Source organism: Phodopus roborovskii, unplaced genomic scaffold, assembly GCF_943737965.1.
Source record: "Phodopus roborovskii unplaced genomic scaffold, PHOROB, whole genome shotgun sequence".
Taxonomy (NCBI): Eukaryota; Metazoa; Chordata; class Mammalia; order Rodentia; family Cricetidae; genus Phodopus; species Phodopus roborovskii.
The window spans coordinates 7933735-7945762 of record NW_026126469.1 but is presented as its reverse complement, the minus strand read 5'-3'; the positions used below and the strand labels follow the sequence as shown (position 1 = coordinate 7945762).

Here is a 12028-nt window from a genome sequence, read left to right as displayed (position 1 = left end):
TTGGGTCCTCTGGAGGAGCAATAGTTATCTTTTCCCTTTCATTGAGTCAGCTCTCCAGCCCACCCCTCTCCTCTCCCCACTCCTTTGTTTCTTTCTTTGACAGGGACTTGGCTGGCTCTGTGGTCCTGGCTGCCCTGACAGACCTGGTGCTTACTATATACCTGGCTGGCCTCAAACTCATAGCATCCCTTGTCCATGCAATAACTCAGCTCTCACTCATAACAATGGTTTATTCTGAAGCCAAATACAATGAGCATAGCCTAGAAGCATAGCTTTAGGTTACCTCAATCCAACACAGTAATAGTTTCATCAAGTTTACTTTTAATTTTTAAACATTGTTTGACAGCTTCATCCAGTTATATGATTAAAATGTTCACTTTCACCCCGATTCCTCTTTCTCATATCCTTCCCATTCATGTAAGAATTGCTCTTAATTCCTGTTTTCCTTTCTTGATTGCATGTGCCACCCACTGCGTTAATTAGTGTTTCTTGCCTGGAGTGTGGGTGGGGGTTATTTACAGGAGCAAAGACAGTTCCACAGAAGAAAATGACACCTGCCCCAATACCCCCAACTGCCACCAGTCTGTCAGGGAAGATGGAGTCTCATTGGCCTTTCCTGCCACTCAGGAGACTCATAGTGACCAACAAAGGACATTATAAACGGAGGAATTTTAAATACAGTGCTGGAGGGGCAGTTGTGAATCACCATGGGTGTCAGGAACCAAACTCAGGTCCTGTACAAAAGCAGCAGGAACAGTTAAGTGCCCTAACCACTGAGCAACCTCTCTAGACCCAGGAAGCAGTTCTTGATTGGACCTCATGTTGATATTTAATGGTGAATGGTCAGTTTTTTGGAAGCTCAAAAGTTTACCACATGGTACACCTTTGTGATTCCAGCACTGGGAAGGTGGAGGCAGGAGGATTGTGAGCTTGGGGCTAGTTTGGACACAGAACAACCAGAGAAGCTGTATTGAGAGGGCTAGGTAACTATAGGGTTATTGGAGTGGGATATGTCCCTTACATTTCAAATTTTGTGTCTGTTAAAAAAAAATTCACAAATAATAAGGCAGATTCATGACTGAGGCAAATTTGTGTTTCAAGCTCTATTTAAATAATAGATTAGCAAATAGTAATTAATGACTAATTTACTTTTTTGTTGTTGTTTTGTTTTTCCAGACAGGGTTTCTCTGTGTAACAGACCTGGCAGCCCTGGAACTCACTTTGTAGACCAGGCTGGCCTCAAACTCACAGAGATCCACCTGCATCTGTCTCCCAAGTGCTGGGATCAAAGGTGTGTGCCACCAATGCCCAGCTCCTAATTTACATTTTTATTACATTTTTTCATTTATTTTACATACTGGCCAGTTTCCTCTCCTTCTTCTCCCCTTCCTTCCCCCCACCTCCATGCTACCCCCTCAATTTGCATTTTTACTACAATTTTATATATGAATGTGGTCACATGTGTGTCAGATGTTAGACCATAGCTTGAGGAGGTCAGTTCTCTCCTCCTACCCTCCCAGGGCTGGAACTCAAGCCATCAGTGCCTTTGCCTGTCCAGCCATCTTGCCAGCCCTCAGCTGCTCTTTGGATAATGATGTTGGTCGCTGACATTCTTACTTTCTGGTGTCCTTTTGCTAGCACTGTCAGAGAATAAGGACGTGGACCTGAGTAGCTGACACAGCAGCTGCCTACTCTGCTGAGCTGTCTCTGCAGCCCTCCCTTTTAGTGACGTTAGAGATTGAACTCAGAGCCTTGTACATACTAAGCAAACACTGCACCAGTCAGTGCTACTTCCTCCCCCACCTGAAAGTGTGTGTGTGTGTGTGTGTGTGTGTGTGTGTGTGTGTGTGTGGTGCATGACAGCATGATTGCCTGTGGAGGCCAGAAGAGGGCGTTGGACCCCTGGAGCTGGAGTTACAGGCAGTTGTGAGCTGCCATCGTGGGTGCTGGCATCCTCTGGAAGAGCAGGAAGCTCCCTTAAGCACTGAGCATCCTCTCCAGGCCCCCCTGCCCCACCCCCAGGTTTTGCCTTTGTTCTTACAATAACCCTCATGGTTTTTACTCTCCCTCCACCTTGCCACTGGCCACCTCGAATCCCTGTCAGTGGCTCTCATAAGGATTAAGTGGAATTGAGCACATGGAAGCCTTCCTCTGTGTGGTGCCTGGCATTTGGGAGCTGGGATCAAGTGTGGTGGTGTTTGTGTAAAATGAGAGATGTGTTTCTGGTAAACTCTGCAATTGCTCTTGGTCCCTGTACAATCAAGGCATGAAGTACTTCAAGTGTGACCACCAGATGTCTGTGTTCCTGTACATTGCATCCCTGCAAAATAAGTGTTCCATCAGCGCCTACCCGTGCGACTCCTATCGGGATTATAGGGACGGCAAGTGTGTCAGCTGTGGCATTGGACACATGGTGTCCTGTCCCCTCCTGGGTAAGTCCAACAAGTCCCATCTCCAATGGACAGTTCGTTTTCTTACAGATGCTAGAGTGATTTTACTATGTCAGAATTCATCTCGGTTTGTATTTCCTAAAGTTTTAGCGAACTAGCTTTATTTATTATTTGAGATAAGGCTTTACTTTATAGCTTAGGTCAGTTTGAGCTTACTCTGTAGCTCAGGCTGGCCTTGAAATTGAGACCTTCTTGCCAGGGCTTCCAGAGTGGCAGGTATGACAAGAGTGTGCTACCATCCCAAACATTAGAACCAACTTTCCCTGGGCAGCTTGTTCTCTGAACTACTCTACTCTAGTCTTGGATTATAGAGTGTTACCGTTAGTCATGACAGATCTGCTGGAAGGACTGAAAGTTTGAGGCTAGACTGGACTACACAGAAACTGTCTCTTTCAAAAACAACCTTAGTGCCCACTCCCCACAACAAAGCCAAAACAAGTGACAGCTAGCATGTACGTAGTGTTAGAAGACCAACCTACATTGGATTCCCCATGGAGGTTGTTGGAGCACTCCTGCACATACTAGTCTGTCATGGGAAAGAAGATACTAGAAGGTTTGCAAGCCTCCCCAGGCTTTGCATAGGCTGCTTCTGTTAGGACAGGAGCTTTCACTCTGCGCACAGACCTCTCTGCTGAGTTGGGTGAGTCCACAGTGAGCTAGGAACCCGGCCCAGGGCTGAGCCTTGCAAAGTGATCCCTCCCAGTAGGTTGTAGATATAAATGCTTCCCCCTCTACACTCAGCCTCCTGTGTCCACATACTGGGCTCTGGAGGGAAAAGATACTCTAGACACCACTGCAATATTTGTCAGAAGTTAGAGGAAATATTCTAGGTGGTCAGAACGTCAAGATTGGTTGGCTAGGAGAGATTTTCCCTGACACACGAAAAGAGGCCCTCATTCAAGCTTGTCTCCCAGAGGCTTTGACTGTGGGGAGACATTCACCTGACTCAGTGACACAGTTACATACCAAGCCATGTCCTGTACCCTTTAGTGGCCATAATTTAAGTTCCTCAAAAAAGGCGTGGGGCCAGTTAGTTCTAGAGCAGACCTATAATCCCATATTTGGCATACTGAGGCAGGAGGACCCTGAGTTCAAGGTCCTGTCTCCAAAACAATATTAAAACACACAAACAAACAAACAAAAAACCACAGTGGGCTCAAGGCTAGCCTGAGTAATTTAGCAAGACTCTGTATCAAAATAAAGAGCAAAACGAAAGGCCTATGGGTACAGCTTGGTGGAAGAATGCCTGCCTAGTATGCTCAAGGCTCAAGGCTTTGAAATGATTTCTAGCACTATAAAAACAAGACAACAACAACAACAACAAAAAACCAAAAAAACTATGTGTATTGCTTGGTGTGAAGAGTGAATAATCTATGGGCCCGAGGCCTTGGGCCCTGTGTTCAGAATGAAACAAACAAGACCCCATTGCTTTGCAATATGGGCCTCAACCCGGCTTAATGTTGAAAATAAACGTGTGGCCAGTGTGTGCCACTTCCCACTCTGCCGAGCTCCTGTGGGCCAGTAAGGGAGAGGTCACAGCAGGGCCCTTCTGTTCTTCAGTTCTTATGATGGGGACAGCCAGCACGAGGTAAGGGCATTGGCACCATGTTCCTGGTGACCTTTCTCGTCTTCACAGTGGGGGCTGGAGGAGGAGTGGGAGAGAGTTGTTGCAAACTTACTGTTGTCTGGTCCTCGGTGGCTTCCATGTTTATGTAACACACCTTGGTGTTTCTGACTTGTTTTTAGGCTACTATGCTGACAACTGGAAAGACTACTTACTGGACAAAGATCCTCCGATGATGAAGGCATTCTTCGACACAGCTGAGAAAAAACCATTCTGCAGTGAGTGGTGAATGTGTGTTGGTTGTTCTGTCTGACCCTGGCATTTCCTGGGAAGACAGAGTTATAGCTTTCTGGATGCTTCCTGGAAAAAGAGGGCAGTGGCAGACAGAGCTTGGTGTCTGGAGCTGAAAGGGTGTAAGACCAGCACAGCTTCTATCCAGAAGAGCTGTGTGACCTTGGTTAGGTTTTTTCCCCCTCTCTGAGGGTCATGGGCTGGTTCAGTAAATGGAGCCAGTCACACAGGAGTCACAGTACCAGCACCTGGGACAGTCACTGTCGTCTGAACTCCAGGAAAGAGTTTCTGTTTTTTTTTTTTTTTTTTTTTTTTTTTTTTGAGACAGGGTTTCTCTGTATTGTTTTGGAGCCTGTCCTGGAACTTGCCCTGTAGATCAGGCTGCCCTCGACCTCACAGAGATCCGCCTGCCTCTGCCTCCCAGGTGCTAGGATTAAAAGCATGTGCAAACAGGTAGCAAACAGGTAGATGCCATACTTGATTCCGTTCTGTTCCACATTGGGGTTTCTCTAACCTACCACTCACAGACCCTCGCCTGTGAACATTTCTTTCTTTTTTTAAAAACGTTTTATTTTCATTTATTTTAGCTGCCTCTCCCTGTATTCCCTCAACAGCCCCTCCTCTACTCCCCCTCCACACCTGATCCTCCCATTCCAGCCTCCCATCCATATCTATTCCATTCCACTTTTCTAATGAAATCTGTTTCTTTTAGCTCCTTACTCTATGCCTACCCTATGGATTATAGCTTCGTCATCATTGACTTAACAGCTAATATCTACATATAAGCGAATACATACCATATTGGTTTTTCTGGGTCTGGAATACCTCACTCAGGATGATTTTTTTTTTTCTAGTTTCAGCCATTTGCTTGCAAATTTCATGGTGTCATTTTGTTTTGACAGCTGAGTAATACTCCATTGTGCAAAATGTACCATATTTTATTTACCCGTTCTTCTGTTGAGGAACATCTATGTTGTTTCTAATTCTGGTGATTATGAATAGAGGAACAATGAACATGGTTGAGCAAATGTCTCTGTGGTAGGACGAAACATCCTTTGGGTATATGAGGCAGATTGATTTCCACAGCAGCTGTACAACTTTGCACTCCCACCAACAATGGATGAGTGTGTTCTTATTCCACATTCTCTCCAGCAAGAGCTATCGCTTGATTTGTCGATCTTAGCCATTCTGACAGGTGTAAGATGGACTCTCAGAGTCTTTTTGATTAGCATTTCTCTAAGGATGTTGAATATTTTTTATACCATTTTTCAGCCATTTGAGTTTTTTCTATTGAGAATTCTCTGTTTAGGTCAGTACCCCATTTTTAAAATTGGGCTATTTTTTTCTTGATATCTAGTTTCTTGAGTTATTTATATATTTTGGATATTAGCCCTCTTCCCAGTATGTAGTTGGTAAAAATCTATTTCCATTCTATAGAATGCTACTTTTTTCAAATGACAGTGTCCTTTGCCTTAAGGAAGCTTTTCAGTTTAATGAGGTCCCTTTACTAATTGTTGATCTTAGTTCCTATCCATCAGTTCCTATCCTATCAGTGTTCTGTTCAGAAAGTCTTCTCCTATGCCAATAGTCCAAGGATACTCTCCTTTTTCTCTTCTATCAGGTTCAGTGTATTTGGTTTTATGTTGGTCTTTGATCCATTTGGAGCTGAGTTTTGTGCATGGTGATAAGTATGGATCTATTTGGATTCTTGTACACACAAATGTCCAGTTTGACCAGTACCATTTGTTGAAGATGCTGTTATTTTTCTAGTGTGTGTTTCTGGTTTCTTTGCCAAAAATCAGGTGTCCATAGGTGTGTGGATTTTTGTCTGGGTCTTTAATTCGATTCCATTGATTGTCCTGTCTGTTTTTTGTGCCAATACCATGCTGTTTTTGTTACTATAGCTTTGTAATACACTTTGAGATTAGGAACGGTGATGCCTCCAGCAGTTCTTTATTATACAGATGTTAGCTATCTTGTTTTTTGCACTTTTTTGGGTTTTTCCATGTAGTCCTGGCTGTTCTAAAACTCTCTTTGTGGTCCAGGATGACTCTGAACTCAGAAATCCTCCTGCCTCTGCCTCCCAAGTGCTGGGATTAAAGGTGTGGGCCACCAGCTTTAGTTCCTATCCTGGGTTTTTTGGATTTACCTACTAAACTGAAAATTGTCCTTTCAAGGTCTGTGAAGAATTTTGTTGGGCCGGGCATCGGTGGCACACATCTTTAATCCCAGCACTCAGGAGGCAGAGGCAGGCGGATCTCTGTGAGTTCCAGGCCAGCCTGGTCTATAAAGTGAGTTCCAGAACAGCCTCCAAAGCTACATGGAGAAACCCTGTCTCAAAAAAAAAAACAAAAACAAACAAACAAACAAACAAAATAACAACAACAACAAAGAATTTTGTTGGAATTTTGATAGGGATTTCATTGAATCTGTAGATGATTTTCAGTAGGATGGCCTTTTTTTTTTTTTTTTACTATGTTAATCTTATTAATCTATAAGCATGAGAGAACTTTCCATCTGATATCTTCTTCATTTTCTTTCTTCAGTGACTTGAAGCTTTTAGCAGGAGTGGCCTGCGGGTTTCCTGGGGGTCAGTCTGTAAACATTTCAAACATCCCCAGATAGATAGGTATATAAAACAGGCAGAGGCAGGTGGATGTCTGGGAGTTCCAGGCCACCTGGTCTACAGAACTAGTTTTAGGACAGACTCCAAAACAATACAGAGAAATTCTGTCTCGAAAAACCAACCAACCAACCAAACAAACAAACAAAAACCTAAACAACAACAACAACACCAACAACAAACCAAAACTCAAAAAACAAAAACAAACAAATCCAAACGTTCTGACACACTACAATCCAAAGCTATCCCAATGTGCTACTGGCATGCTGAGAAATAGTGGCAGAAAATATTAAAATTTTCCATAATTCAAGCACTATTGGCAAGAGCAACTCCATACAAAATGATAATAAGTTCACTTAAAACATCATGAGGTGATTTTGTGGTTTGTTTTTTTGGTTTTGGCAACTGGATTATAGGGTTCTTTAGCATGAACTGTTTGGATGAGTCAAAAGGTTGAATACACCTGCCAGCCTATGAGGCAGGCATCCATGATGCCTGCACATGATCCCTAGAGAGAACTGAACTCTTGTCATTAATGCCATCTGTACCAAAGGGAAGAGCAAGGAGAATTAGAAAAGCCTGTTATGGGCAGCCCAGGATGGTGGCACACACCTGTAGGTCATCCTCACCTACATAGTGAGTTTGAAGGACCTGGACCCAAAAAGCAACATTTAAAGATCAAAGAAAATTCCTTACAGAGTTTTTGCAGAGAAACTATAGAGGGAGAAAAAAGGGATCTTGGCTTTTCAGATGGGCTCTACAGGGGCTCAGATACCTCTCTTACCCATTCTCTCCCTATTTTACAGTGTATCATTATTTTGTGGACATTGTATCTTGGAACAAGAATGTAAGAAGAGGGTTCATTACAATCAAACTGAGAGGCGAAGATGGACATATCACAGAATCCAGAATTGATCAGTAAGCTGAGCTCCAAGCTTGCCTTTGCTAATGGAGATGTCCTTGTCACTTAGCAGCCTGTGCCCTTCTTTGTGCTCCCGAAGCCAGAACACTTGTTCTGGGACACTTGTTCATGGGTTTGCCCACCTCTTGTTCACCTTTGTTTTCTGCAGGTGCAGTTGGTATAGTGGCTTCCTTCCCTTTCCCTTCTTCACATCTCCCCTCCCGCCCTTCTCTTCCCCCTATTCTATGCTTTGACGTCACAGATAACTAACTGGCAAGCACCCTGGGTTTGGGGCAATGGGCTGGCTCCAGACATAGATCTCAGATTGGGATTAGGGGGTCACACTGGTGATTGTTATCCCAGTGGGACTGGAACCCCATCTAAGGCTTCACAGAGAGTGGCAGGGCTAGAAGAACTCTGCACTGGGTTTCATCTCCACACTGTTGCGTATAAGCCCCATCACATGGAGAGCCTGGACTCCACAAGCAGCTGTGGGAATGGGTGGGAGATTTGGGCACTGCCTTGAACACAGTAGACAGTCACAGTAGTGCTTCTCCCCGTGTGACTTTGGTGGTCGGTAGCTTCATTTAGGCAGTCCTACAAACTCAGGGCCCTTTGCTTACTAAAGTCAGCCTGTGTAGGCAAAGTTAGACTTGGAGGCTGGAAGCAGCTTTCTCTCATTAGCAATCCACAGTCGTTTTAAAATGCCATTTCTTCCTTCCAGTGAACCATCAACATTTCAGAAATACCATCAAGTGAGCCTACTCGCAAGATTTAATCAAGATCTGGATAAAGTGGCAGAAATTTCCTTGTTGTTTTCCACAAAGTCTGTAGTCGGTCCAAAGTACCAGCTCAGGGTCCTGCGAATGAAGCTGAGGTCCCTGGCCCATCCAGACAGGTGAGCCACAAGCAGGGTGGGCAAATTCCTGTGACCTTCCCTGCTCTAGTTCATCAGTTCCTCCCTCCCTCCCTCTCTCCCTCTCTCCCTCCCTCCCTCTCTCCTTCTTTTCTTCCATTCCTTCTGAGACAAGGTTTTATGATGTAGCCCAGGCTGGCCTCAAACCTGTGGCAATTCTCCTGCCTCAGGCTTTAAAATGATGAATTTCTTTTACTTAAAAATGTAGGGTTTTGTGCCAGGCAATGGTGTCACACCTCTTTAATCCCAGCACTCAGGAGGCAGAGGCAGGCAGATCTTTGTGAGTTCAAGGCTAGCCTGGTCTATAAAGTGAGTTCCAGAACAGCCAGGACTGTTACACAGAGAAACCCTGTCTTGAAAAACAAACAGAAAAAAATTTAGTGTACTGCAAAAATATTTAGCAATAAAAGATTCTTTGAAAGGGCATTCGCTGTATCTTACAACAGGGTCTTTTAATTAATTGATTAATCAAAAGTGTTTTTTTCTGGGTCTGGTAGTACAGGTCTGTATTCTCAGCTAGTCTGGAGGCTGTGTGTTAGGGGTTGGTGATCTAAAGTTTAAGAACTGAAGAGGCTACGTGAGTTCAAGGCAAACCCGGGAAACTCATCCATAACCCATTTCAAAGACAATGAAAGTAAGAACCAGGGTGTGGGGGTTTTCATCCCAGAACTCGCAAAGTAGAGGCAGAAGGATTGAGAGTGGGATAGAAGACCCGGGTTCATTCCTAGCACCCACATGGTACCCACAACCATCTGTAAACTGTAGTTACAGGGAATCTGATGCCCTCATCTGACCTCCATGGGAACATAACATACACGAAGGCATAACACTCATAAAATAAAATAAAGTTTATTCAAGACAGGGTTTCTTTGGCTGTCCCAGAACTTGCTCTGTAGACCAGGCTGGCCCTGGACTCACAGAGATCTGCCTGCCTCTGTTTCCCGAGTGCTGGGATTAAAGGCCTGTGCCACCACTGGGTTATAAAATAAATCTTAAAAAAAAAAGAGAGAGAGAGAGTGTAGTAGAGTTGAATGAGATTCCACACCCTGCTTTCTTGTGCATGAATGCCTTCCCTAGCCATTTTCCTTTATAATCCATGCTGGAAGGAGGTAGCTCATTTGACTGGACTGGGGGTTTTGACGGTTCACTGACGAGGATTTTTGGTTTCCCCAGGCCTCACTTGTGTCGGTATGATCTTGTCCTTAAGGAAAATGTTGAGACAATCTTCCAACCTATTCTGTGTGCAAAGTAGCGGTGTAGTTCCTGTCAGGACACATGGACAGCGGTGACACCAGGATCTCTACGGCTACAAGCTCTTGATACCTCCACCCTACTTCATTCAGAAGGCTCCAAAAGCATAGAAAAAAAAAAAAAAAAACCCTAAGGTTATTTTCTGCAGTATCCCACAGATGTCATATCAAGAAATGTCAAATGACCTGTGGTTATGAAACAGACCTGGGAGGGAGCCCCTAAGTAGGGCAAGACAGAAATAGCTGGGCTCCCAACAGCCTATCCTGGGGCCTCGAGTGTTCCGAACTGTCAGCTCTGCTGCCTGTCATATCACACCCTCAGGACCGTGGGTCAGGCATCTCGGGATTGAAGTGAAGGCTATAGGCCTCAATGGATTTCTGTGTCCCTTGTGCCTAATCCTCAACATCTGGCATGAAGACAAGGACAAATCAGACTACCTCATGGGAAATGTGGGTTGTGAAGGCCAGTCTGGGAAGAGTTTGCGAAATCCCTTGAGTCCACAATGTGAATGTGCTTTATTTTGATATGGCTTCTCTCATGTATAGACACACAACCTCTCCTTTTCAATACCAGTTTCTCTCCTGGACTATTGGCTTGGGGTGGCAAGATGGCTCTGGCTTCCAGCCATTTCTGAAGTGATGCTGATGGCAAGAGGCTGGAATGGGCCCTGAACCCTGAGGTCTGTACTGAGACCAGGCACTGAGTGGAAGGAAAAAAGGAGAAGAAACAGGAACATCATCACTCATGGACCATTCAGAGCCAGAGGCTGGAGAAAACTGGGCTTGCTTTTACTGATGTTGCAAAAATGTCAATTACAGCACAGGTTTTCTGCCCTAGGATTAAACACACTAGGTGCAGTGGGCCCTGATCTCAGCTCCAGACATTATTTAAAGCCGTCCTTAAGAATGGTTTCTTCCTTGTTGTTGGTTAATCCATAACTATGCTAGGAAATTCTTTAAGATGCAGAGATGCAAAGTAGAAATAAATGGTGCATAACCCACCAGTGCTAACCTTCTGCCGTGATGCTTTACTCATGGGGCTACTGGGAATGCAAAGCATAGCCCAGTTCGTGGTGCATGGAACCTTCAGGAAGTCAAGAGGTTCCAGGGCCATTGACAGGGAGGGTAAAACGACAGCAGGATAGTTAGAGTCCAGATGCCGAGTGTGAAGGTGGTTGTCATCCACCCCACAGCCATGACCACGTTGGGCAGGTGTCACAGGCTCAGTACACTTCTCTTCATCAAATTGCCCCAGATGTTATAAAGAAATGGATGTCACATTGTTTTAGTTTCTTTTCCTGTTGCTACGATAAAATATCCTGACAAAAACAATTCAAGAGGAAAAGGGTTTCTTTTAGCTCACAGTCCAAGGGCACCACCCATCATGGCAGGAAGTCAAGGTAGAGGATCTGGGAAGCAGCTGGCCATATCTCAACCACAGTCAGAAAACAGAGTGACGAATGCATGCTTGCTGGTGTTCAGCTCCATTTCTTGACGCATTTGCGAAATTACTACATTTTATTAGTTTACATTGTGTGTGTGTGTATTTATATGTGCACATGAGAATGCCGGAAGACAGCTTGTGGGGGTGAATTTTCTCCTTCCAATGCGTGGTCCCAGGAATCTGGTCTTCAGGCAAGCACATTTACCAGCTGAAGTTGAGCCCCTTTTTTTAAAATTTATTTAAAAAAACTTCTTTTTCTTTCTTTCTTTGTCTTTTTCTTTTCTTTTCTTTTCTTTTTTTTTTTTTTTTTTTTTTTTTTGAGACAGGGTTTCTCTGTGGCTTTGGAGGCTGACTTGGAACTAGCTCTTGTAGACCAGGCTAGTTTCAAACTCACAGAGATCCACCTGCCTCTGCCTCTGCTTCCCTAGTGCTGGGATTAAAGGTGTGTGCTACCACCGCCCTGCAAAAATTTTTTTTTCCATTTTACATACCAATCCCACCCAGTTCCCCCTCCCTCCCCTTTTCTAGCCCCCCACCTCCCCTCTTCCCACCTCCCATCCAGTCAACAGTCTAGCATACCAAGCTGAGG

At 44.5% G+C, this 12028-nt stretch overlaps 1 protein-coding gene across 1 annotated transcript in view; it reads left to right on the top strand.

The window, feature by feature from the left end:
* Nucleotides 1-10996, top strand: part of Liph (lipase H) — a 34622-nt gene extending 23626 nt beyond the window's left edge. Inside the window, exons 6-10 of the mRNA XM_051191199.1 lie at nucleotides 2265-2432; nucleotides 4197-4292; nucleotides 7735-7846; nucleotides 8554-8727; nucleotides 9919-10996. Coding sequence (XP_051047156.1) covers nucleotides 2265-2432; nucleotides 4197-4292; nucleotides 7735-7846; nucleotides 8554-8727; nucleotides 9919-9997 — 629 coding nt within the window. The 3' untranslated portion in view covers nucleotides 9998-10996. The remainder of the gene's footprint in view (nucleotides 1-2264; nucleotides 2433-4196; nucleotides 4293-7734; nucleotides 7847-8553; nucleotides 8728-9918) is intronic.
* The last annotated feature ends 1032 nt before the right edge of the window (nucleotides 10997-12028 follow it).